Source organism: Alexandromys fortis, unplaced genomic scaffold (assembly GCF_014885135.2).
Source record: "Alexandromys fortis isolate MF-2015 unplaced genomic scaffold, M_Fortis_MF-2015_v1.1 scaffold_25, whole genome shotgun sequence".
NCBI classification, from domain to species: domain Eukaryota; kingdom Metazoa; phylum Chordata; class Mammalia; order Rodentia; family Cricetidae; genus Alexandromys; species Alexandromys fortis.
The window spans coordinates 2,071,001-2,098,941 of NW_026067904.1; the positions used below are offsets into that span (position 1 = coordinate 2,071,001).

Consider the following 27,941-nt stretch of genomic DNA (forward strand, 5'->3'; position numbering starts at 1 on the left):
TTAGGCAGTGAGTATTTTAGGCTCTGTGGGCTGTCAGGTCTGGTTGCAACCACGTCACTCTGCTTCTGACAACACACGAAACAACAGAGGACACCTGCCATAGGAGCTTAGGCGGGAAGCCAACTGTGGCCAATGCATTGTGCTTTCTTTCCCAGGCCACACACAAGCAATCAGACATTTTGTGTGTGTGTGTGTGTGTGTGTGTGTGTGTGTGTGTGTGTGTGTGTGAAATCCCTGTGGATGCAATGGTGAAATAAGGCAGAGAGAGGGGATGAGTGAGGCTGGGGTTAGGGAACTGGAGGTGGGGGAGGGCGTTCTCTTTTGTTCACTGCTGATGGAAGACAGGCTCTCTGATCTGAAGAAGGAGGAGGAAACCAGAAGCGCCCTCCCAGTGTGGGAACACAGGTGCTGTGACCAGCAGGCCTGCCTTGGGCTTGTTCAGGCATAGCCAGAGAGCCAGGACAGAGATAGCAGTGGCAGCAGGCGGCGGAGAGATAAACCTTCACAGGCGGGTGGGAGAGAAGGAGCTGCCTGGGGGAAGCTGGGAGGGAGGGCCTGCCGGGAAGCTGGGCTGATCAGGGAAGCCCTGCCTGTGGTTTGGTTGGCAGAGGAAGGGATGAGAAGGGCTCTTGAGGCCTGTGAGGAGCTGAGGTCAGCAGAGTTTGCTTTGAACATCCCGCCATGGGCGGACTTGTAGGCAGAGGAACACAGTCTGCCTGTGCTTTGGAAAGGGTGACAGATGGCGAATGGAGGACAGAGATGGGCATGAGGAGGGCTGAGGGCTTGCCCTTGGGCTGGTTGATGGAGACAGATGATAGGTTTGTTATTTTGGAGAGAGCCTGAGGTTCCATTGAGCTACCTGAACTCTCCTTCATCTCTTCATGTGTCTGTGCCAGTGAATTCTCCATCTTCTCTCGGGGAAGCCCTTCTGCTGTCCTCCTGGGAGGGACCTGCCCTGGTCACCCCAGTTAGAAGAGTCCACTCTCTTCTGATTTGCATAGCTACTGCTTCCTGGCATTTCTCCTCCAATGTGGGTCAGTTGGGTCCTTTGCTCATGTGCCCTCTTTACATCTTAGATAATCTAACCCTTGAGGTCAAGGGATTCTTTACTGATACTGGTATCACAGTCTTTAGTGTGACAGGAAACAGTCACTCAGTTGGCTTTGTGATCTTCGGTCCCTGACTGTTTCTCCAAGCCTGCTTTTCCTTATCTGTAGAAGGAGGTGGCTGTCACCAGTCTCCTGGGGTCTCTAGTTGCCGCCTGCTCTGTTCAGGAAGCAAGTGCTCACTCCATGTTTTAGTTGCAAGAGGCTTAACACCTGGTAAATAATAGCTGCTCAACAAACACTGGCTGGCGGGAAGTGTGGTGCAGATAGAGGTTTGTGGCGGATGGATGGACGCATCCGGGCCAGATTGTGCTAGAGCTGACCGGAATCAGTGGCTTTGAACTTTGGGAGGATGAAATTGTGAGATATCTCTCTCTCTCTCTCTCTCTCTCTCTCTCTCTCTCTCTCTCTCTCTCCCTAGGAAGCTGTAAAATTCCAGGAGAAAAGATGATACAGTGTCATTTACAGAGGCAGAAATGTCCATATCCATGCATCTGCAGTATTAATGATCAGATGTGCTTTTGCATCTTCCAGGATTTGTGTCTGACGGGCTCAACAGACAAACAATGAAGGGAGATAATTAATGTCAGCGATGCACCTTGCTTCCAGATGGAGAGCTAGCTGCAGTGTTTGAGTTCTCAGTACTCTTTGCTACACACACTACACACACACACAGAGTTATTATTGTCTTACAAGCAAGATTTGTGAACAGACCACAAAAGAGAAAGTGCCAATGAACGATCCTTTTGCCCTAGAGAAGTCACATGCTGATTTTAGATAAGATTTTTAAAAATTGGAAAGATGCAAACTTGATTTCATGTACTTCTAGAATGCTGTTTGCTTCCCATTCCTACACCTCAATTAAAAAAAATCTGACTGTTACTCATGGGAAATCATGTCCTGGCTCCTCAGTGGCCCAGGCCCCAGGCCTCAGGACATTGTCATCATCTGCCTCAGTCTCTCACCCTGATTAGCCTCTAATCATGCCTTGGATCATTTAGCTCCAGGTTCCAGAAGTGCTGTTCTTCCCTGGGAATGTCCTGGGGACAGTCTGATGGCCCCTGCAGGGCTAAAGGTGGGTAAAGAGCATCCCACCACATGGAGCTTTGTGAGGGGCAGCAGAAGCAGGAAGGATGGAGAAATCACCCTTGAGTCTTGGAAAGTTGTGAAGGCGATTGCTGCCAGGCCTGTCAAGCAGCCTACAGGGAAACTGGGGTCAAGCCCAAAGAGCCTACCTCGCAAGCCTTTGGTGTGCAATGTCTAAGCCCGTGTACTCCCTGTTCTCTGGGTAACAGATAGTCATGCCCCTCTGTTTGCGACTTAACTTCTTGGTACACAGCTATTGTTGAGGGAAGCCTAGCTGGAACTCTCCTTTACTGGGCTGTTGTGGAAGTCCTGCTACTCCACATCCATGCAGTTTTGACTGCGTGGTTAGTTTGTTAATTCTGCCACAGTTAAACTATGGCTGTTCACTGTGTTCTGAGCCCCCTTGTCTCTTCTTGCTCATCTCTTCCTCAGACTTGGAGGGTCTTCACTTTTCTTCACTTACCCAAGCCTGCCTCGTTTGCAAAGGCTCTTTCCTCTAGGAAGCTTTTCTGAAGCACAGACAATCACAAAACACACCTTGATGGAGGGGCAGTGCTGTACCCAGGCTGGACGGCAGGTCTAGATGCCCAGCTGCTGGACCCTGGGTGTGGGAAGAGACGCACAAGCGGTGATGGGTCAGGACTAGGTGGCAAAGGGAGCTTGGAGAGCAAGGTGTAGGAATTTGGATTTTATCCTTATTATATTGAAATTCTACTAGAAAATTTTAAATGAGACAATGTTATCGTCAAACTTGCTTGCAAAATACTCTGGCTGCCATGTGGAGGGAGGAGCCAAAACAGACAGGACAAAATTAAGAGGCAGTTGCACCAAAGATCAGTATGTTAAAGTGGAAAGCCAGACTCGGAGAGAGGAGCACAGCATGCTTTTCCTCAAATGCAGACTCTAGAATGTTGTTGTGTACATTTGTGTATGTATTCATGTGTGTGCATGTGTGTGCGTGTGCATGTGTTTGTACATGTATGGGTGTACATGCGTATGTGTGTGAGAGTGTGCATACATGTGTGTGTATTTGTGTGTGAGCACATGTGTGCTCTTGGTGGAAATAGAAAGGAAGACGAGATCTTCAGGGAAGAGGGAGCGAGGAAAAAAGAGAGAGTAATAGATTCCATGTGACATGAAAGCAGAAGAAGGGACTTTGGGGAGGAGTTGGGGACCAGCAAGAGGAGGCAGGGGCGGGGCCTGTTGGTGAGGAGGGAGATGAATCAGAACAAAGTGAAATGGCCTTAAGTATGAAAATGCTCTGATTGATAGAACCCACTCCTCGTGTGCTGACTGAACAGGAAACAGTAGATACTCCGATAGAACCCACTCCTCGTGTGCTGACTGAACAGGAAACAGTAGATACTCTGATAGAACCCACTCCTCGTGTGCTGACTGAACAGGAAACAGTAGATACTCTGATAGAACCCACTCCTCGTACACTAACTGAACAGGCAACCGAAGACAACAAGAGTCAGTTGTTGTCGCAGGGGAAACAAGGCGATGGCAGTGGGGATGGAGAGTCATAGGCAGATTTATGTCTGGAATTTTGTCAGAATGCTCGAACTGGCTGGCTGGCATAACCGGATCAGATGATGTGAGTGGAGAATGTATTTGCCAGCCTGGATTAATGGGGTGAAAGCCTAGAAGCCCTGCACTAGGGGCCCTTTCTCGTTCTCTTGTCCCCCTTCATTGACTGTCTAGACTCGGCGAGAGGTTTCTTTTCTTACTCTTTTTTTTTTTTTTTTTTAAACTGGCTTTACCTCTCCTGTTAAAATGTAGTGGAAGAATTCTTCTGAGATGTTCAAGGAGGCCCCTGAGCACTAATCTCTCAGTGGCTTTGGAGTGGGTGGGTGCCTCTTGTGTGGCTCCCCCCCTTGTTCTCCTGTGTTCTTTGTGTGAAGATCAGAGAGGAAAACAGCCACACTGGTCATCCATGCAGACCAGGCAGTGGTGGCACACACCTTTAATCCCAGTAGCCACACTAGTTAGCCATAGAGGCTGGGCAGCAGTGGTGCATGCCTTTAATCCCAGCACGATTAGGATATAGAGAGGACTATAAGACAGGAGGGGACAGGTCTCAGCTCAGTCTTATTCTGAGGATTCGTGGAGGCGGTATTGCCATTTTGGTCTGAGGTAGAGGTAAGAGCCAGTGGCTGGCTGCTTTGTTTTTCTGATCTTCAGGTTGAACCCCAGTACCTGTATGGATTTTTATTATTTGTGCTGCATTTGTCTGCCATTTTTAGTGGCTAAGGAGCTGTTCTGTGGCCAGGTTCTCCTGAGTGTCCAGTCCTTGTGCAGGCTCCTGTCTCCTTTAGTTGCCATGGTGGGTTTCACCCTCCGTCCCTCCCTCTCACCTCCCTCCGTCCCTCCCTCCGTCCCTCCCTCCGTCCCTCCCTCCCTCCCTCCCTCCTTCTCTCTCTCTCTGTCCCTCCCTTTCTTTTTTAAGGGTTCAATAACATTGTGGGAATGAAAATGGTTTGGAGGTGAGATTTTACACCAGTCTAGACCAGTGTTTGGCAAAACATTTCCCAAAGCTGTTTTCTCTCCCGAGGTTTAACCATTGGCTTTGCCCAGTAGGACATCTGTGAAGCACCCAGACCCGACGTCTTAGTCTTTTAAACTCGCGCCTGGGGATGTATTGCAGGCCAGTAGCTGACCTGCAGTGGGTGCTGAGCGGGCAGTTTTAGTTCTTCCACAAGGAAAATCGAAGGTAACACCGAGTGATTCGGCATGTTGTCCCTGCTGGCAAATCAGAAGCCTTACAGATGGCTGGATTGTCGGGGAGGCACTTACTACAGAAAGAACTGGTGACGTCTGTATTGGAAAAGTGGGAAACTTGCTGTCAGTGTGTGTGGGGGGCGGGGGGGGGCGCTCTGTGTATGTGGAAGAGAATCTGGTGGGAGACTGGAGGACAAAGAGCCTTTCTGCGCCGAGGGGCTGCAGACACAGCATCCTGTTCTACTTGTCTGTCAGTGTGTATATTTGTTTCATATTCATCTGTACCCCCTCTCCTGGGGCTTGGTGTCACAACCATTATCTGTCCATTGTGAGCTGCCTTCGGTGTCCTAGGAAGACCAGTGGTGTGTCTCCTTAATCGGCTGGTAGGGTCACTGCTCCACCCCCCACCTCCATCCCTCTTCTTGACATTCCTCTCCTGCTCAGGGTGCAGCTTCTCTTTGGCTGGTGGCTCCTTCCCAGGGTGTGATATACTCTTAGCCTTTTGAGAAGGTTTCCATTTAACTCACAGAGGACACGAATACTCTGTAGTTAGGGAGCTATGGGTTCCCTAATGACTCCTGTGTGCATTGCCTCTGTTTGCTTACAGATGGATACCATAGGGTCTGTCTGCTCCCTCTGTTCTGATCTGAGTCTCTGACTCTGCTGTCTAGGTAGTCTGGAACCTGCAAATCCTCCTCTCTCAGCATCCCGAGTGCTGGGATTGTAGGGACAGCCCAGCACTCCTGTCTTGACACTGATCCCTTCATGGTAGGTTGTGATGCCTTCAAGGTAGGAGAGGAAGAAAGCCTTCTGCCATTTACAAGTAGCCATAAAGTACAGAATTACAAAAGCAAGAACTTGCTTCTCAGAAAACAAGGTGATAGATTTAGAAAACAAAACAAAACAAAACATAGCTCCATCACTTATCTATTTCTACTTGCAAATTCTAACTAGTTTTTATAACATAGCTTCTGTTACTGAACACTACCAGTGGGGCAGAAATACAACTTAATAGCAGTCAAATGTGAAGCCTACAAAAGAAAGACTTACAGAGTGCACGGGAAAAGAGGGAAAGTGGGGTGGCAAAGAAAGTTGTGTTCTGGTGAGGGAGTGGAAGAAAGACTTCTGGGGAGACTGTGAGTAATACGGGAGACTTCCTGTCAAACACGTCCAGGGTTTTATCAAACAAGACCCAGAGTCTTAGTATGGTCTTGTAAAAATCAAAACTGACAGGTTATTACTGCATGGTAGATATTTTTGCACTCTGAAGTAGTGCTAATAGTAGCAGACACAAGGAGAAGTCAGAGTTCTGAGTGGTCCCCAGGCTAGGCAATTAGTTCAATAATGGAAATGGCTTGAGCATCCTAGAGATTCACTGTTGTGCTCTAGGCGAGGCAGATACCCAAGGCTTCATCATAGCAAGAATGGCCTAAAGGAGGAGAAGCAGTGGAATAAAGACTCTAGTCTGCTCTCCGTGGCTGTGATAAGGACCACTGATCTGGTGCTCACAGAGGTCTTCACTGGCTTGGGTGGACATTTCAATGTTTTAGTGATGGTAGGACACCCATTTGATACTGGGTTCTTGACCTACAACCATTTAAAATCATATAAGAAAAGTAGACACAGAGGGCTAAGGACCATTTCCGGTTCCCTTAATGTCTAGTGGGAATTGGAGCTTGATCAACCCAGTCATTGTTGCCACTGTGCTGGTTTAAGGATTTTAGTGTCTTGAAAAGGCAACTTCCTTTCCTGAAGATGGCCACTGACTTAAACAAGATCAGGGGATCAAAATAATATAGATGTTTATAGACTAGAGAGTTTTCCTATTGGAGCACTTCGTGTTCTATTGGAGTCTGGTAACGTGAAGAGCTTGCCCAGTGCCTGCTGCTGGACACGAGCTCCAGGACACTGGGCACATTGCTGTGCTCCCCGCCCCCAACTCTTAACATGTAGAGCCTTCATCAATCCCTTTATTCCCTTAAAAATGACTTTAGCAAATTAATGGAATGTGCTTTCACTGCCGCCTCCCAGTTCTACAGAGTCTGTTTAACATGAAATAGAGGTGCGATGGTGTGCCTCTGGCACTTCATGGTGGGGAAAGGCCAGGGCCATCTATGTGGTGCTTTACGCTTTTAAAGAGAGCTTCCAGGTATGCTTTATTTGATCTTCCAAGACAGCCTGCCTGTGATGTGGGTTGGGCAGGGCTTATTAGTTCCTTTTGTGAACAAGGACAGAATTTGAAAGGGATTCAGCCGACTTGCTGAAGGTCATATCGCCTTGCACAGACCTGTGAGGGTGGCAGGTATTCTGCCTCTCATTCAGTACGACAGGCAACCCCATGGCCACCTTTTGTGTTCAGGGGGGTGGCGGGGTGGGGGGGGTGCAGGGAATGAGAGTTCCGCAAGAGTGTTTTCCTCACGGAGGGATGGGTTTGCTCACAACTGTCCACACTCCTTTTCCTGTTGAGAGTGACATAGATTTCATTTTCAGGACAGTTCCTGGCATGAGAGTTGTGTTCTGGGCCACTGAACAGACAAAATCAGGAAGAGCGAGGATGTTGCATTTGTAAGGGAAGAGGGGCAGTGATCCGGACGTGGGAACCGCGGATCTCAGCATCTGCATTGTTCAGAATGGTGACTGGGTCTTGGGTGCTGTCTGGCATGAAAGCTGAGGATGTAGAGCAGGAGAAAATAGTGGCATTTCCAGTTCCCCCAGTGAGCGAGCTGCTGAGCCAGGATGAGTGTGCAAGGCCTGTAATAATGTCATTAGTAGTCAGAACTGGCACCGTCCTCTGTTTCTAACTCAGGAAAATCTGAGTTTCCAAAACCTGTGATTTAGGAGCTGGTGATTCACGTTATAAAATGATTCATTATGTCTGTTTTAAAACCTTTAGGTGCCTTTGTACTCTCTCCCAACATATTAATATTCACCCCAAAACTGAAAGGAACTGGCCTGTTTTATTAGGTATTTGGCTGTTTGAAGAGTAATGAGTAGCTTCAAAATTCTCAGACGTAAAGAAGTAAGAGGATTATAAGACCGCAGTCTTACAAGTTTTCTTTGCTCACGGCCTCTCAGTTGGGCGCTTACAGGTTTAGGCTGAGTGGCATTGTTTTTGGATGTCAATCATTTTATTACCCTATGTTAATCATTCAGAATGATGCATTTCACTCAGACATACACAGACATACATCAGATGCGCTTTGATCATATTCAAGCACCCATTCTCCTCTGTTAACCCCACCTGCCATTCCATTCCCCTGATCCTTTCTTTTCTAATAGAACATTTTCTTCTTAAAGAATTATTTCTTTTATTTTTGAGATTATGATATAATTAAATCATTTCTCCCTTCTCTTTCTAAACCTATCCCGTATATCCCTCCTTGCTCATTCTCAAATAAGTGGCCTCTCTTTTCATTAGTTGTTATGTATGCATATACATGTGTATATACATGTATGTTCCTAAATACATACATGTGTGTTGTTACTCATTGTATGTTTCCAGGGCTCACCATTCAGTGTGCTCTTCCCTGAAGACTATTCCCCCCCCTCTCAGAGTTCTTTAGTTGCCTGCCGTTCCTTGTGTAGGGTTGAGGCCTCCTGGGCTTTCTCCCATCCATGTTAGCGTCTGTTGCTGTCCTTCTACAGCTCATGTTTAGGCAGCCACGTTAGTGAGATTTCATGGGTGTAGCTTCTGACATTATTAAGAGACACAATCTCACAGCAAACTCCCTGTTCCTCTGACTCTGAGAAATCTTTCTGCCCCTCTTGGTCAATACCCTGAGCCTAGTGTGCAGTAGTTGGTGGACATGTATCCGTTGGGACCACAGCTCTGCGTTTCGGTCTGTTCTGTTGTGGTTTCTGTAATGGCCTCTGTCTGTTACAGAGAGAAGTTTCCTAGATGAGGGGTAAAGACTACACTTATCTGTGGCCATAAGGACAAATAATTAGAAGTAGTTAGAGGTTCTCCTGGTTTTGTAAAGTAGCAGTTGTGGGTTCTCCTCCACGACCCATGACTACACTAGCTCTGGGTACTTGGCTAGGTCTCCAGTACCAGGCAGGCGTGGTTCCTCTCTCGTTCAGCGGGTCCTGGATAGCGTTTTAACCAAGTGGCTCTGCCGCTGATCAGTGGGGAGACATGGCTTTTGGTCTGCACTCTGGTTATTAATTGACTCTAGGGTATATTTAAGTTAGAGTCTTTTCATTGTTTGTATGACAATGTCCACAATTACTTTGCTTTATTTGCTGAGAAGTGGTTTATGATACAACCAATGGAAAACATGGTATCCAACTTTTTATTTTTCCAGGAATGCAAGCCTTTATTCAGAATATTGCGTTTCTGAAAATGTCAGTCTGCCAAGATCTTTTGATCTTCATCTTCTCCCATACTTCATAGCCGCTTTTAAAAGGACTGCAACTTGTCTGAATTTTATAAACCAACCAAGGGATGAACCAGAGGCAGAGTAAATTCCCAGTGGAGACATTATGTGATGCAAGCGTTTTAGGTTGCCTGGGTAACCCCCTTGCAGGCTGGGGTCCTGCTTAGCCTTCCTGCCTTTTTCTCCCCTCCTCTTCATTATTCAGGGTAATTTTCTGACTGTTTACTATATACCAGGTATTTGCATTTATGGCTAAAATTTGTGGTTTGCAGCTTTTATCTCAAGAGAAACAAATGTCTTGCTGTGTAAGTGTTGATAAGTATGAGATTATTTTATTGTTAGAAGTAGGCCTAAAAGATAGTTTATAGAATTAATGGATTTAAATATGAGGCACGTCTTGCTTTTATAAGCTTTGACTACAGCATTTTCAGTTTGTTTTCTTTAACAGCGCCTTCTGTAATTATTCCGGTGAGAAACGTGGATCTTCGGAGTCTTGACATATCTGGGGAGGAGTGAAGTTAGGAGAGGAAGGCTTGTTTCTACGCAGAACCACTTCTGGCTCCATGGTATTCCATGTCACCTAGCTTTCCTCAGCCATAGTGTCATAGTGCTGCCACCTTGTCCTGTCCAGTTGGAGACGTAACTGCTGGGAAAGTGGCGTAATGTGCAGGAGCCACTCAGGCTGGGTCATGGCGCGAGCACTGGTCTGTGGTGCAGTCAGGGCTCTGTCTCCGCAGAGATTTGGTGGAATGTGGAACTTCCGTGGCTTCGATTTGGAAGCACCAGGGTAAAGGAAGTGGGAATGGAAGCAGAGGAGAATGGGGAGTTCAGGAGAGCAAGTGGTCGTTGGAACCATGAGTTGTCACACATTGCAGCCCTTCTAGAAGTTCTGAAGTAAGAGGCAATAAATGAGGGCCATGCTGGACCAAGAGCCTGTCTGCAGAGGACGACAGAGTGAGAAAGTTGTGGGTGTTAAACTGTTGTTCTAATAGTCGTCTTCCCTTTTATGCCTTTTCAGAAATTTGAGATGAAAACAAGCGCTCTGGCCCACAGTCCTCTGCAGGGTTTATTACTTTTCCATGAGGCTGGGAGGCTCTGTTTGAAGGGGCTTCAGTAAGCAATTGTGGGTTGGGGTTGCATGTGAAGTCCTCTGATAGTCCTGTGATAACATTTTTGGGGTATAGGGTTGCATATACCGTCCTGTGATGAGATTTTTGGGGTATAGGGTTGGGTATACCTTCCTTTTGGCTTGTGGAGTAGAGACTGACCAAACAGCCAGGAGGCGACAGTGTTGGCAGAGAGATAAACTGATTTCGAAACTCTTCCTTCTGCGTGCTCTTCAGGCCACAGCAGAGGAGACCCTTGCTGTGTAGGCCAGTCATCCCATCTGACATAGGTGGGCTGGAGCCTCTGCAGCGCGTGGTTCAGGATCTTCTGTGGTGTTGTTTTAACGCTTTCCTTTTGTGTTCCTGTTTTCTTATGAATCTGAAGATCAAACCCAGGGCCTTGAGCATGCTTGAACACTCTATCGCTGATTTTCTCCTATTGCGTTTTCAAAGCCTTTTTTTCCTGGGTGAAAATACACTCTTACGTCTTCCTTTGGTTGTGGTGTAGTGAGAGCCAGGGTGGAAAGGTCTCCAGATGAGTAACTTGACAGGGGTTAGAGGTTTAAATAGCTGCAGGGCCGGCAAGATGGCATGTGTCAGGTGAAGGCACTTTCTGCACAAGCCTGGTGTATTAGTTACTTTTTGTTGTAATAAAATTACCATGACCAAAAGTGACTTATGGAAGGATGTTTTGGCTTTGGTTCCAGTGGGAGAGGTCTTAGTGATGGAGAAGGCACGGCAGAAGGAGGCTGGAGCAGGAAGCTGGCCGACCACATCACCTCACGATGCAGGAAACCGAGAATGAAGCCTGGGACAAGGCTATAAACTCTCAAAGTTTTGTTGAAATAAGAGAGCGGCGGGGCTGCGTCCCCAACACCCCGGCCGCTTGGCTAGCTCATGCCCGAAATAACAACACACAAACTGTATTCATTTAAGAACTGCTTGGCCCATGAACTCTAGCCCTTACAGGCTAATTCTCGCACCTGGACTAGCCCATTTCTAATGATGTGTGTAAGCACCCCAAGGTGCGCTTACTGGGAAGATTCTAGCCTAGGTCCATCCTGGGTTGGAGTTGCCTGGGAGAGCTGAGCATGGCGTCTCTGCTCCAGAGAGCAGAGTCTGACCTCACTTCCTCTTCCGCCCAGCATCCTATTCTGTTTATTCCGCCCACCTATGTTCTAAGCTATGAGGCCAAGCAGTTGGTTTATTATAATTAACCAATTACCTTCCTCCATCAAAGTTTCCTCCAGGAAGGCTCTGCTCCTGAAGCTTCTCTACTCTCCCCTAACAACAGCATAGTCTGGGGACCAGGCGTCAAGTACAAGAGCCTGTGCGGAATATTCCTCATGTAAACCACCATACCCTGTAACCCGAGTTGATCTTAGAGCCCACACGAAAGTAGAAAGAAGCAACTCCACAGAGTTGGTTTAGATATCTACACTCTCTGACCCCCACATACCCTCTCCGCCTTCCCCTACAACACTCATACACATGGTGATGAAAAATAGATTTAAAAGTGGCTAAAGAGTGGACATGGTGAGCTGTGTGTAATTTAGGAGCATGTTTTGTCAATTTTATCCATATCAGCTCAGCGCTATTTATAAGAAAGCGGTAAAGCGATTGCAGGGTTTTTGTCCTCAGAGAGCATCATCCCTCTGCTTTTCTTTCACTCCTCCCAACAAGTGAGCATTAGATGACGGACTGCCATGGAGGATGCAGCTTTGTATTTCAGTCACCGTGTGTTACTGCAAGATGGGAAGAAATGGAGGCTGGCAACAAGGCTTTTTGGAATTGTTTCCTTGTGGGCTTTTTTTCTTCCAGTTCCTTTCTGACTGCCAAGTGCCCTTTGGCCTTCCTACTGGGAGCTAGGAGCGTCCCAATTTTGTCAGTCACAGTTCTTCTGGTCAGGTTGTCTTTCCCGTGACCCCAGACCTTTTGAACTGTCCTGTTACCCTAATAATATAAGACCAGATTTGTGGCTGTGAGTCTCCTAGGTGTCTGTCTTGCTTCTAAGCAATACTGCAAAGACCCTGGAGGTTCTAGTACCTGAGGTTCTTGAGAGCCCTTTCCCTTAGCTTCTCAGTCAGTGTCACTGTGGGTGCCACCTCAGGTGTCTTCACTGAATGAGTGAGTGGAGTGTCGGGGTGTCTCAGATCACTGAAAGAGGCAGAGTGGGGTACTCCCCAATTTTCTCACCACTGAATGAAGCGGTTCTTCTGCTTATGGGGATGTGTGGTGTTGAGGGATATTATGTAGATGGAAGTCAGCATCGTGTACGTGGATAGATGGCCTGTCTTAAAACATCAGAGAAAATAAAGACTGAGGAAGCAACATACATTGCCTATGCACAGGGACTCTGGGCACAACCTCTCTTCCAACCTCACCACCTCTGGGGTCCTTCCTTCTCTGTAAGTTCACCTCCCCCACCCAGGTTGTGTAAGGAGATGCTCCAGGAGGGAAGCGGACGCCAAGGAAGCACGCCGGTCCCTTGTTCCCTGCTGCTGCAGTGTTAGAGCGTTGACCTTTGGTAGAAAAGACAGTTAATGAAATGGCTTTAGTGAAATGGTTTCTCCCATCACTCTGGGGAGATAAACGTTAACAGGGAGGTTACTGTGTGCCGTATATCCGGAGTTTCAGTAGAAGTGTGTCTCATGTTGTGGGGTAAAATATACAGGACCTGTGTTGGGGGTTCACAGCCACCTTCTTTTCCAATTCAGCCTTCCTCCTCACTGAGCCCTTAAGAAAGGACAAAAGGACTAGGGGCTGGACAGAGACTTGAAGAAGGAAGGCCCTTCTGAGAGCAAGTTGCAGGCTGGCCAGAGTGAGGGAAGCCTGGGACTTTTGGGGAGCCAATTAAGAAATAATGAAAGATGCTTTTTAACTTCATCTTGAAATAACCCCAGTCCTGCAGATGAGCTGAGGAATATGCAAAGCATGCTGTACACCTTCACAATGGGTGTGATGGTTACCTTGTCACCAGGTAAGTGTTACCATGATTCTCTCTTGCTAAAACATCGATGGTTTGAAAAACATGAAAACATCAGCTCTGCATGTTTTATGCTGTGCTATCCACAAACAAGGGCCCATAGCACACAGTTATGGCACAACTATTGGTAGGGAAACTAGATATAACAGCACCCAGTCCACAAACCTCAGCTTGTCTTGTCCTTTAAACCAGAATAGGACAGTCCAGGGTTGTCTGTCACATATCCACATGTGTCCCAGGCCTCTTCAATTCCAGGACTTGGTCCCTTCCTAACTGTACTTCTTAGAGGCTTCTAGGTATGTTACATTGTAGTGTACTTGGGTTTGGGTGTATCTGATACTTCCTGCTTGTTACATTTTTTTTAATGGTTTCTTCTCTACCTAATGTGGTTTTTACTTGTAGAGCCTTAAAGGGAGGTCAAAGAGTTGCTGGTGTTTTGTGTGAGGGCTGGCTGGCTGCCCTTCGTAAGATATCCATTAGGCAGAGAACAATAGGGTTGTGCAGCAGCCTAGTGAGCTATGGTTGTATAGTTGTAGAACAAACCTCCAAACATGTGGGTGACCAGAGACATTCAATCACTTCTCATGGTTGGGAAGTCGGGACACTGAGCAAGGCCTACCACTGACCACCATCCTTGATGGGGCTTTTCTGTCTGGGAGCCTCAGATGTCTTCATCCATATTCCCAGTGCCTGTGAAAGAGCCCCACTTCTGTGTTTTCCTAACCTAATAGCAAGGTAGGACTTCTGTGGAGACTTAGGGCTCTGCAGCAGCAGTGAGGGGCAGCCAGCTGCAACAGCTGCCGCATCATTTGCAGAGGAATCATGGGTACGGATAGCCACAGGCTAGCCCAGGGAAAGGGGAAGACAGTAAGAGTCCACCTCATGATAGCAAGAATTGAAAAGTTTACTGCAGTAAACTATAGCTTGAAGGAATTAGAAATGGAAGATGAATGTATTTTAAAGTAGTTTTCTTAAACCTTCTATATAAAAATAGAATATGATTCTTGTGCCTTCTCTTGGGCTCTTTGACTTCTGTTGGTTTGTTCTGTCCAACTTAGATGTGATAGTTTCGTTTTATTTATTTATTTATTTATTTATTTATTTATTTAGTTTTATTATTTTTATTATATTTAGTTTTATTATTTCTTAGAAATCTGTTCTTTTCTAATGAGAGACAGAAAGGGACTAGATCCTGATGAGGGGATGTGGGGAGGAACTAGAAGGAGGGAGTACGGAGGGCACACAGTAATCGGGTATATTATGTGAGAAGATAATCCTCTTTAAATAAAACACAATAAAAACAATAGGATGTCTTGATAGTGCATTGAAAGATTATGAAATGCCTTTAAAATTCAAACTAGAGTCCATTCACATAACCATATATAATTTGCTGTTTTACTTTTTGTAAATCTCATGCTATAAGCTAGTCTAGAATTTATTGTGTAACCCAACATAGCCTCAAGCTCATTGCAGTCCACTGGCATCAGGCTTCTAGGTGCTGGGATTACAAGAGTGAGCCACCCTGCCTGACCTCAAATATCTATGTTTTCTTTTCTTTTCTTTTTTCTTTCTTTTTTTTTTTTTAAAGTTTTTTCGAAACAGAGTTTCTCTGTATAACAGTCCTTGCTGTCCTGGAACTAGCTCTTGTAGACCAAGTTGGCCTTGAACTCATAGAGATCCACCTACCTCTGCCCCCCCCCCAGTGCTGGGATTAAAGGTGTGTATCACCACCACCTGGCTTCAACTATCCATTTTAAGAGAATGGATTTATAAAATATAGACCGTTGGCTTATTGCATGTTTTCCTACTTTGTAAGCCTTGTGGGAAATAACCATCTTGATGCTTTAGACATTAAAGCGAGGTTATCAATGCATTTTCAAAGATTTCATTGTAAATAGAAACCATTTAAAAAATACATAAGTAAAGGCTGAGTGTGTTATAGCCCATACCTGAGATCTCAGCACCCAGGGAGGCAGAAGGATCCCTTGTCACAGAGAGCCCCTGCCTCGAATAAACGAAGACCAGCTTAAAGGCCTTGTTATGACACTGTCTTTGTTGTCGTCGCTGTTTCCAGCCTGTAAAGAGTGCAGTGGGCACATAAAGTCTTGGAAACATTCTGTATCTCTTAGTGTTCAAAAGCTTTAATTTAAAGGCCAATTTCTACATCCTCGTTGGGATACCATAAAATCAGGTTTGTGGTAGAGTTATCAGAATTAAAGCACTGAATACCGTGTACTCACCTTCCCTTCATGTTGCTCTTATGGAGTTCAACTGTATTTGTCATAACAAGGACATTAACAGATGCCATAATAGTAGTTAAACTACCGATTATGTATGGCTTTCAGCAGCACCTCCTTCTAATAGCCTTTCTCATTCTGAAAACCAATTAAGGACACTATAACAAATTTAGAAAAATCCTGGACTTCATGAACTTGACACACTTTTGAGGATGGCCCTTGTGAATGGAAGTTCGCCTTGGGTTTCAGACACTGATAATTATTTAATGCAAAACCGATGAAACTGGAGTGTGTCTTCTTAAATTGGTCTTGGAAATGGCTTCCTTGTAAAGTTAGGATTTCTAGTGTTGGAGCGTGGTGCCGCCTGCCAGCGAGTCCCTAAGCAGCCTCATGCATGGCTCCTCTCTGTTTCTCTGGGCTTCACCTCACTAGTGACGTGCGGTCTACAGGCTCCTGTGGTGACATGATCATTCATACGTTGGGGGAGGACAACACTCGCTTTAGTGACCGTCACGCTGCATTGACACTGTTCTTAGACTGGTAGCTGGTTGTCCTGTGTGTGGCCTGTGGGCAGCTCACCCTTGGGTCCAGTTTCCTCATGTGTAAAACAAAGAAGGGCTGGCCCACAGAAATAAAAGAATAAAGAACATTTCCTATTAAAAATACATATAATATATATATGTTTTATTTATATATAGACATATCACCAAGAATATAATTTTGTCTTTAGAATAACAGGGGAGATTCCCAAGCTGCTTAGTTCGGAGTTTTTACGCTATTTAAAATTATTGAGAAATTTTGCTTATATAGATTATCACCATATATATTTACTATTGTTGTAAATTACAACTGAGAAATTAAACTAGTTCAAGAGGGAGCAATGGAACATACACGTGTATGTATGTATATTGTGTGTGTGTGATTGGGAAGACTGGGGGGCCATTTTGAGGAAGAAGAGGAGGACTAGAGGGGGAGAGGTTGTGGGAGGGCATTGGGGGAGCGTGTACAGACAAAACACAATGGTTTTTATGTATGAAAATGTCACAATGAAAACCATTTCACAGCCGGGCAGTGGTGGCACACGCCTTTAATCCCAATACTCGGGAGGCAGAGGCAGGCGGATCTCTGTGAGTTCGAGGACAGCCTGGTCTACAAGAGCTAGTTCCAGGACAGACTTCAAAGCTACAGAGAAACCCTGTCTTAAAAAAAAAAAACAAAAAACAAAAGAAAAAAAAACCATTTCACATATAATAGCCAAAAACTTATTAATAAAAAAAACCCCACAACTCCTTAAGTTATAAGGCAACAGGACGTGTTGGCATATGCCTGTCATCCCAGCACTTGACAGTAAACAGGACATGTTGATATACGCCTGTCATTCCGGCATTTGGAAATAGAGGCAGAAGACTCAGGAGTTCAGGGTCATCCTCTACTGTTTAGCAAGGTCATGGCCAGCCTATGATGCACGAGACTGTTTCAAAACAGCAATACAATTAAAAATATGATTATAAAACTTTCATATCAACAAAATTATTTTCACAAACAATTTCATAGTTTTTTTTTTTTTTGCAAAGTGAAGTAATGTTCACTTTGTATTTTTACAGATTTCTTTACTATCTGACTTAATAGTAGATACCTGGAGTCTCTTACTGTCTGATGTTCTCTGTGGTGCCGTCAGGAACCATATCAAAGCTTCTAAAAGGAGTGTGAAGATAACTATCAAACTAATGATGATATCGTAAGGGCTGTTCTGCTGTTTGTCTGAGATAAGATCTCACTCTGGAGCTCAGTTGATCCTGAACTTGCAACACTTGGCCTCTGCCTCCCGAGTGCTGGGTTACAGGTGTGACCCACACAGGAGTGCTGTTGATTTCAGGGCCCACAGAAGGTTCCTAATGCCCTCCACGCCTTGGGAATAGCTGGTGTCATGGAATGAGTTGCGGCTTTAAGCCAAATACATTTAGGTAGAAATCCTGTCCCACACCTTTCTATGTGGCAGTAACTATGCTACTTGTAAAATAGGAATAAAATGCCCGTTTCACATAGCTCTCGTGAAGCTGAAAGTATCTGAAAGCATTTAACATACTTTCTTAAAAATAGACGGCTAGAATAATTTACTCTTTTTTGTTTTATTGTAATTTGAAATATGAGAGAAAGAATGAGCTAGGTGGGGAAAACATTGTAAAGAACAGAACCTGGCTGGGAGGCAAACAAGTCTGCTGTCTACAAAAATGCCAACCGCTGCTCCTCCATCCACGCAGTATAGGTCCACGCCACGCCTCCTGTCGAGAGAAGGAATCTATTTTTGCTCTTTTCCCTCTGGGCTGACCTTATGGCTTGTTTTTAATCAACAGAGCACAGCAAGACTAATACTGTCCAGCTTTGGTCTGTGTTCTCTGAGCCCTGACTTACCTTAGAATGAAGTCTCTTGCTGTAGACTTACAAGGTGGGGGAGGGGATGAGCCAGCCCCACCCACTCCAGGTGACTTGTCAACATGTGAGTGAGGTCACACTGGAGGCTTCAACACAGATGAACAAACACCAGCTGTCCTGAGCCCTGGCCAAATTTAAGGCATGAGCAAGTGTTTGCTGCTGGATGCTGCTAAGTGTGGAGATTGGTGCATGCCAGTAAATAGTTGGAGCCTTAAAGGTTGAGAAAAGTTCCTTCCAAGTTTATCAGGATACACAAATCGTATATGAAAAATACAGCAACTTGAAAAACAAATCATTTTCCCCACAATAAAGGGTTTTCTTAGTAAATGAAAGTTAAAAGCCATCGAGGGCTGCTTTGCCTTGCTTGCTTGCCTGACAAGAGATTCCTGAGAAGTGGTCCCTTCAGGTTCCTACTTACTGTACCCTACTGGACCTGTGCTAAAATATTTAATATGATTTATGTTTTCCATGGAAATCCTTCCATTCAAAATAGTAAATAAGACAGAGTAGGTTCTCACCGGCCCAGCAGTGGGGACCTTTGCAAGGCTCATTTTCCCTTGGCGCAGGAGCAGGCTGTCCTGAGTGCAGATATCATTCTGTGTGGCTGGCCCAAACCTGCCTTTCTGGTTTGTAATGTCACATTAATCTGCGAAGGTGTTATTACTCATTTGAAGGATCCTTTGTTCTGGTTCAAAGGCCCACTGGTGGTATTTCCAAACCCCTCGTCCTCCTTGGGAGCTGTTCTCTAAGATAATATCCAAGTCTCTACTAGAAACTGTCGTTTCTGCAAAGTTGCTGGTATGGGAATGACCTGTGTCTGTTGGCCGAGTTATAAGACACAGTTCACAGTCCAGCACTGCCAGTGGGATTTCTTCGCTCTCATTCTAAAAGCAGACGAGTGTCCTGTAACACTTACGGCTTTTCCCTGTTTGCTTAACTGTCTTAGGACTAGTCTTCTTTGTTTTTTAAAATGATGGGATTCTTGTCAGGTGTGTTTTATTGCATAGAAAACATTATACATCTCTATGTATTATATATAACTTAATTTTAGGACTGTGTTTCTTAGACTCTTAGGAACTTCAAGCATAAGATACTGATTTCTTATTGTACCTTTAGAATAGATCAAGTCTCTTGGAATTATTTATCACTGAAACAAAGGGAAATTTTTAATAAAAGTGAAGTGAATCGATATTGCTTCTCTGAGGTAGTAGGGTGGTGGGTGAATCCACACATTTCTTCTTCATTGCCTAAGTCTGACTGGCCAGGGAAAATGGAAGCCTCATAGGATATGAGAGGAAGAGTCTGATGTTTTTTTATTATAGTTCTGTTTTGCAATTGTGCATCGGCTCTTAGTATTCATTCAGTGAAGTTTTAAGGCATTTCGGGATTATAAACTGTTGGATTATTCACAAAGGAAGTGGAATATAGTAGCCAGCACTGCCTGCTTCCCAACCATCTGAACTTGAATGCTTCTCAGCTTTTTGGATAAAGGTCAGGTGTAGAACATCTCCACTCTAGTAGGAAAGAGAAGTAAAAGACGAACTTAATAAAGATCAAGTAAATTAAGAGACAGGCAAAATCAAGAAACATTGTAAGTCCTGTGGATAGAGAGTCATCAAAGCTGAGATCTCCAAAGACAAATGACAGACGCATCCTCCAGAGAAGGAGGGGAGCATGGCCATCATCCAGAACGCAAGGGCCCCCAAAGTGGGAAGAACGCCTTTTCTGACAGTGGAGTTCTTACTCAGCTGGTGGGGGCCAATTATTAGAGGCAGAATTTTGTTTATCTATTTAGAAACTCCTTAGGCATGTTGCTAAGTGCCGAGGTTGTAATTACATCTTCAGTGGCTTCTGGATCTCTCTTAGACAGGAAAACTGCAGCGATGCTAACTGCAGTCACACCCAGGTTTTTTCCTTTGCTAAGAAGAAGTGAAGAATCAAGCTTTTCTTCAGTTTCAAATGAAGGTAGCTGTCTGGTTTAGGGCCGAAGGGCTTGTCTTGAGGGTGGGAGGAACTGGGCCTCTGCAGTGGAGTCTTCTGGCCTGTGATATGTCTGACTGCTGCAAGGAAGGGCTAAAGAAGAAATCAGATTAAGACATCCTGAAGAAACTTTAAATGCGAATGAAGTGCCAGTTCACAGTTTACTGCCGTGTTCCCGTCCTGTCCCCGTTTACTGCTCCTTCCTTCCTTCCTTCCTTCCTTCCTTCCTTCCTTCCTTCCTTCCTTCCTTCCTTCCTTCCTTCCTTCCTTCCTTCCTTCCTTTCTTTCTTTTTGTTGTTTGCTTTTGTTTCTCTGTAGCTTTGCAGCCTGTCCTGGCACTTGCTCTGTAGACCAGGCTGGCCTCGAACTCACAGAGATCCACCTGCCTCTGCCTCCCGAGTGCTGGGATTAAAGGTGTGCGCCACCACTGCCCGGCTCCCTGCACGGTTTCTTCGCATCCCCTGCAGCAGATGCCAAATGCACAGCAGTGTAGCCTCACTGGACAGACAAGGTGATGTCTCACCTCTACTGCTGGACCTGTGGTTTTTAAAAATATTTTACACATGTAATACATGAGAACCGGGTCTCTCCTTGTCTTCCTTCAGAGGTTTCGTTAAGATTTTCTTTGTCACCCCTTATCTTTATACCCCACATCTGCCTCTCTTCTGGTCCCTACTACTGGTTTCCTTTCCCCCATCTCCCAGGGAGTGATAATTTGGGACCAGGTGTAAGCTCAGTTGGTAGGGTGCTTGTTTTTTAGGTTTGAGCCACAGTACCACACGAAGCATCCAGGATGTGGTAGCACAGGTCTATAATCCTAGCAGTGCATGGGATGGGGGGGCTCTTGTGGGGGACCAGGATTTAAAGTCATTTTCAGCTAACAGATCAAGTTAAAGGGTAGCCTGGGCTATGTAAGCCTGAGGGAGCCAGACATGGGGGAGCAGGCAGGAGGAGGATCCTAGGCAGGCTTGCTGTCACGGAGCTGTACCCCAGAATTCTTACTGGAGGATGGTTTCTTAGGACACACAAGAAAGGAGAATGGAACCCCAGATTCTGGCGCTGACTGGGCTTTGCACTCAGGGCTCGGGGCGTGTGTAGACACACCCCTGCTGCTCACAGTTCTACAGAGGGAATCGGGAGTGGTCCTGTTCCTGCTTAGGTCAGGACGGCATTCATTGCCTAAGACGAGATGCTCTCCTTGTGGCTTCTCTGTGGAGGGTTTTCCGTCTCTGAAGGAAGAAAAATAATCCTGCATATCTTCAGAAACAGGTTCTGTGGAAGCACAAAGCTGTCGGGAGGCTTGGCGGACTGTGTTCTGGCTCTTCGGGAATGATGGTTTTTAAAGACGAATGACTTCCTCAGATGTAAGAAAGTCTCATAACTTACGCATTGAGGTGGCTCCCTGAATCTCTGCCCTTTCTTGGGGCAGGGTCTCCTTTTGTGTCCTAGGCTGCCCTCAGACTCATGTAAGCCTCCGAGGGCTGTGACTGCAGGCTCGAGCCACCACATCAAGCTTCGAGGCAGTTGTCTAAGTCTGCTTTTGCGTATGCTCTTCATGACTAAGCACGTTAGGCTGTTTCATGCCCTATAAGTAGATTATGCATATGAAAGAGTGCCAAGCATTCCTAGTGGATGTGGGAATATTAAAGTAGTGTTCGTAGAGAAAGCTTGACTTAACATTTTTTTTAAAGTCTCCAGTACTTCCTGCATAATTCTTTCCATTTTTGTTCATGAATTGCTTCTTGTTGGCTTGTTTGGGGATAGGATGTCAGGAGCTCCATTTATGCATCCTGTTCTCTATGTCTGTACAGAAGAAAAGACCCAAAGGAGAGACACGGATGGGAGATTAACCTCACACTCTAGCTTGCTGTAAGCATTTTGAAGTAACAGGAAAGCTGTTTAGACATATTCCATAGCCCTTGGGGTGGTAAGAGAATATGATTTTTCACTTGGCCAGAGTTTATTTCTTTGTAATTCCTGAAAAACACCAGGAAACAGTAGAAGGTGAGAATTATTGCCCGAGTCATGGATGGATCAAGCAGCGATGGATCAAGTAGTAGTTCAGGCTTTATTGCCATGGATGTATGAGGCCAGGTAAAGCCTGGGTTTCCATCAGGTTGATGTCTATGGAGCCTATGACATATTTGGTAACTTTTCAGTTTTTTTTTTCATAGTGACATAGGCCAGAATTAGCTTTAAAAACCCTATGGGAATGCTTAAGATTGCTAGAATAAGTTGTGTTTGTGATGGCATTTTTTTTTATACCCTCACTTGGATTTTACTTGGAACACTATCTTGGCTGTTAGGCAAGCATCCCTGCTTCCATGGGGCAAGGGAAGGCAGGTGCTGCACTGTTTGGCCATCCCTGACTGGGATGGAATAATGGAAAACCTGGCTCAGGAGTCAATAACCATTCCTTCTGGTTGCAGCTGGGTCCACGTCTAGATGCCTCCACTATTGGACACGTCTGACCGCATCATTCTAGGTCCTCGCTGTGTCTGCATCTCTTGTCTTGAGGTCAGAGTCCTTGAGTGAAAACTAGGCCATGTGTCTATAGCCTGGCTTCAGTCACGGGGGGGGGGGGGTTGGTTCTAACCCCCACCAACACACAGTGGGAACTTCTCTCCAGATAGGGAAGGTGTGCATATTTAGTGCAGAAAACTAAAATGAAAACATCTTCATTAAGAACATGTAAGTCAGATGAAAGAACAAAAGTCATACAGCCGTCTCTGCTTTCTAAGGAGAACTTGATGGGTTATCACTTCTTGATTAGAAATGAAAACTCAAAACAAAGAGGCAGAGAAAGCAGACAAAGAGACCTTCTCCTTGAAAGAGGGTACCTTTCAAAAAGGCTTTGTAACATCCATCATGTTTAGTAGTGAGATTTTAGAAGCAGTTCCAGTGTACCAGGAAGAGAAGGACATAGAGCATCCTGTGTTCTCACAGAAGCCAGTAACTAAGGTCCTTTTCAGTGCAATAAGAAAAGAGAGGTGGGTAATCAGAGGTGTTTTATGAAGAAAGAACAAGAATTCTTTTATTTTAAATTTGGGACAGGATTTCACTGTGAATCGATGGCTGGCCTGAAACTCTCCATGTAGAGCAGACTGGTCTTGAATCCAGAGATTAGCCTGTCTCTCCGTAGGGTGTGCGTCACCACTCCTGTCCAAGAACAGAATTCTTAGAGTTGAACAGGATGGCTGTGGGTAAAACTAATGTCAACATATGAGCTGTTCCTTAGGACATTAACCAAGCTGTAGCCAATCAGAATGATAACAGCCATATCATGGTAACGACCCAAGAATAAGCCTGGCGAGCTTTCTGTTTCAACACAACAGATTGCTACAGGTATGGTGGCTTGAGTGTGAACCTCTTACTGCCTCCCGGTGCCGTCGTCAGAGTCCAGGAGCACCAGACACAGTATCTGTCTCCTGGCCTCTTAGCTGAGAACTCTGCAGAAGAGTCCGCTCTTTTGAGTCTGGCTACTGGCAGAAGCTCAGTTTTGCCACTATGGCAATAGTTCTTTCCTTATTGGCTGTCAGCTAGAGGCTGCTTCAGCTCCTGAGGGCGCTTACGGAGTGTATTACTTTTCTAGTTATCAGGGCAAAAAAGCCAGAAAAGGCAACTTAAAATGGGAAGGCCGTGCTTCAGAAGAGACGTGGTCCGTCTCATCAGGAAAGGCATGCATGAGATGGCTGGCCACATCACGTCCTCAGTCAGTGCGCTGGTCTAGTTTTGTCCTCTGGGAAGAGGGAATACATCAGCTTGGCCTGTGTACAAGTCTGTGGGGATACTTTCTTGGTTGATGCGGAAGGCCCAGCCAACTGTGGTGGTGCTGACCCTGGGCAGGAGGCCATGGGTTGTATAGGAAATCACTCAGCAGGCCGTGAGCAAGTCAGTAAGCAGCTTTTCTCTGTCATCTCGATTTTAGTTCCTGCCTTGGCTTCCCTCAGTGATGGAGTGTGATCAGAATGTGCAAGCCTGTTAGAGCCTCTCCTCTCCAAGTTGCTTGTGGTCAGTGTTTAATCACAGAAATGGAAGACAAATGAAGACAGTCAGAAAATGGGGTGGGGTGGGGAGGAGGCTGCTGGTGCACAGCTTTCTCTCCTTCACTCGGTGAAAGACCCAAGTCCTGGATGTATGAGGCTTTGCTTTTCAGTTTAACCTTCCTGACCTCGCACTCACAGACACGCCCAGGTTTCCTATGGTCATTTTAAATCCAGCCACACACAGCTTCTCAGACCGTCCTCTCTGTCTTTCAAGTTGTGCTACAGCGCTGACAGGAAAGGTTTCCCCAGTGCAGCTGCCTCAGTTCTGAGGGAAGAGGTCTAGGATACCACAAAGTCACACCGTACAAGAGATTCACTGGGAAAGACAAGAGGGGGGCTGCCTCTGCTTGGGTGAGAACCTGCAGGGAACTGAGCAGGGGACAGGCTTATGCAGGGTTTCCTGGAGGCAGAGTTTTCCAGGGTGAAGATGCCCAGGATGGGGATTGGTGGGATTTCAAGTCTTCTGCTTGGGACAAGCTCAGGCACTGGTGGCATTTTGAGCTCAGGGATTGGTGTTTTTTTTGTTGTTTTTTTTTTTTTTGTTTTTATTAAAGATTTCTGTCTCTTCCCCGCCACAGCCTCCCATTTCCCTCCCCCTCCCCCTCCCCCAATCAAGTCCCCCTCCCTCGTTAGCCCAAAAAGCAATCAAGTTTCCCTGCCCTGTGGGAAGTCCAAGGATGGTGGTTTTTTTTTGAGCTCAAGAATTGGTGGGTGTTCGAAACTTGGAAGCGAGCTTGGACTTTTTACCCGACACAAGTGGAGTCCTTAAGCACGTGTCTTTCTCTTCTGCTAGAGTAACTGCTTTGCGTGTTGTACACTAACTCACCAGTGGTGATTTCTTTGTCTCGTGGTCCCTGTACCATCTAACACACAGTGACAGGGTGACATCATGTTGAGAGGTTCCGGAGGGGATGACAGGATATCTTTTCTTGGGAAGAGAATTCTATAATTTTGCCACAAAGCATAGCTAAAATTTTGTAAGATTATATGTATAAATATGTCCTAGTTCATGTTACTATTGCTATGATGAACACCATGACCCAAAACGAGTTGGGAAGGATGGGTTTATTTCTCTTATGCTTCCATCGTATGTAGTCCATCCCTGAAGGAAGTCTGACAGGCGCTCAAACAGGGCAGGAACCTAGAAGCAAGAAGGGTGTTGCTTACTGGTGCAGCCTTTTTTTTTTTTCTTATTTTTTTTCCATTTGATATTTTTTTGCTTCTTTGTCAAAAATCAGGTGTTCAAAGATGTGTGGATTGATATGCCTTTTTTCCCCCTTAAATAGAACTCAGGACTATGAGAAATGGGCCCTCCCCCGTAAGTCACTATTTAAGAAACCGTGTTATAGGCTTGCCTACAGTCTGTTCTAATGGAGGCATTTTCTAAAAGAAATCGTGCCTTTTAAGTAAATAATGGCACAGGTTTTTTTTCCCATTTGGAAACAAAGTTAGGTCTTGTTCCAAGCACAAAGAATAATTTCCAGATGGAGTGAAGAGTTAATACACTAGATAAAATTGTACATGTATAATGATATCAGAGGGTCAGCTCGTAAACCGAGTTATGGACTCCCCAGCCCCTGTGCTAGGCAATGCAGTGGTGTGGTAAGCCCATGAGCGAGGACGACTTGTTTTTAGTAGAGTCAAGGAAATATAAATAAAACAGTTCCCCTTTGCCATATACCTCCCATCTCAACGCAAGTTTTGGCAAGGATGCGGGCGCATGCATTTTCACCAAGTGAATTATAGTTTTAAGTATGATATTCTTCCATTGAGTGATTGCATATCCAGATGTTTATCGCAGAGAAATACATAGGGACATGAGCACCAAGAGGCATTTACTGGAAGTGCCATTGTTATTCTGTCAGAAGCTGCTCAGCAGTGTGTGAGTCCACCGTAGAAGGGCTTTGGCTTTGGGAAGCAGGTTAGTGGACCTTGAGCATGCAGTGGGCAATTTAGTGTAATTTAGAGATTTGGGGGTTTGTAAGAAGGACTGTCTTTTCCAAGTGTGTAATTTTATTACTTCATATCGTCATCTATTTTCTAAAAGCCCTGTGGTATACAAGGATTACCTGATATAATTACACAGCTCGTGGCGATTGTCTAAGAGAAGCTGCAGTTAAACAAAAGCCCTAGGAAACAATGACTGGAACGGGGGTTTTGTTCAGTGCTCATGATGAGGCCAGAGAAGAGGAAGGTCAGATTGATGGTGTACACATGCTGTCCTGATAGATCAATGTCAAGATCAGTGTGGCGTGCTGCTTGCTGCCTACATGTTTTTTGTATTTGCAAATAATTATGTCTAAGATATTAAGACGCCTGAACCCAGGGCCTTATTTATACTATGCATGAGTTTTTTTTGGGGGGGGGAAGACAGAGTAGCATATGTGTGTGTGTACATGTGTGTGCGCACTTAAAATGCAACCCCAATAAATGTTTTCTTTTTATCTATACTCATGTATAAGAGACCAAGTAAAATATCCTCACAAGGCTTTGCAACACAGATTTAGCAGCTTTAATCTATGGATTTAGGCTTAAAAAATAAAATCTTGGGCTATTATTTTAATTTTATAGGTTTTCTGTTCTATATACTTGTAAGAGTACTGGTGATTATGGAAATCATTTTTTAAATGAAAGAATTATGGGAATTGTAGCCACCATGATGCTTAACGAATTTATTCAATGTTATTTACATAGAAGGTTATCTTTATTTAAGGAAGTATTTTGGAACTGGACAACTGGTGAACTGGATCCTCCAGAGGACACAGGTTCAATTCCCAGAACCTAGGGAGTGGCTTACAGCTCTCTATAGTTCCAGTTACAGGAGATCTGATGCCCCCTCTTTATGTCTGTGGGCAATGGGCACATACAGGAAGCATGGGCAAGCATGCGGAAAAACCACTATACACAGAAAATTGAAAAACAAAGAAACATTTTATCCTGGAGAGAATTTGTAATCCCACAAGGGAAGGGGCTTATATTAACTTGATACTCCTAAAGTTTAAGGTGATTTTTCTAAGACTGTTTCTTTAATATGCTGTAATTTATAGCTCAGCTATCTCTGTAGCTGAGGCAAAACCTAGAGAGAATAGTGTGGTCTCGTGCTAAGCTCCTGTGAGGGCTGCTCCTAAAAGATGAGAATTTGATTTTGTCCCGTGGAGGAAGACACGACACCTTGTTAAAAAGCAATCTGTGGCTTGTTTTGCAGAAGTCTACAAAAGGTTCCGTTGTCCTTGACCATGTTTTCCGGCACATAAACCTCGTGGAGATAGATTATTTTGGGCTGCGATACTGTGACAGAAGCCATCAGACAGTGAGTACAATGACTTCATGTTACATGTGCGCTCCCTCCCTCCCTTCCTCCCTCCCTCCCTCCCTCCCTCCCCCCCCTCTCTCTCTCCCTCTCTCCCCTTTCTCTCCCTCTCTCTCACACACACCTTTCTGGGTGTGATTTTAGGCAGTTAGCTTCTTTGGAACTGAAAATGACTTTGGAAACTTCACTCTCATTTTCCCATGATAATTTCTCTGTACTTTTTCCTTCTCACAAAGCCTGTAAGGTTGCTGGCTTCACCACTTCTTTTCATGAAAGCCATTTTTGCCACCGTCTTGTAGGAGGGCTTTCTGGGTGCTGCTGTTCTCTCTCACAGTGGTGGGAGGAGTCTCTGGAAGGGACATTTCTGCCTTTTATGAGAGGAAACGCAAAGAGAGAACGTGTGTGTCTCCCGCCTCCTGGTGAAGTTTTGAGAGTGGCTGTGGTTGTAATGAAGGAAAGTCAGGAGGTTTCTGTTCTTCAGCCTGGGGGTGAGCACAGTAGAGATAGTCTGCCTTTTCCTTCTGATGTCTGCTGTCACAGGTTAGCCCGGGTTA

The 27,941-nt window shown here is 45.3% G+C and overlaps 1 protein-coding gene across 2 annotated transcripts in view; it reads left to right on the top strand.

The window, feature by feature from the left end:
• Positions 1-27,941, top strand: part of Epb41l4a (erythrocyte membrane protein band 4.1 like 4A) — a 184,011-nt gene that overhangs the window by 46,594 nt on the left and 109,476 nt on the right. For both annotated transcript variants that reach the window (XM_050134972.1, XM_050134973.1), the window contains one exon: positions 27,283-27,387. In XM_050134972.1, the coding sequence (XP_049990929.1) occupies positions 27,283-27,387 (105 nt within the window). The remainder of the gene's footprint in view (positions 1-27,282; positions 27,388-27,941) is intronic.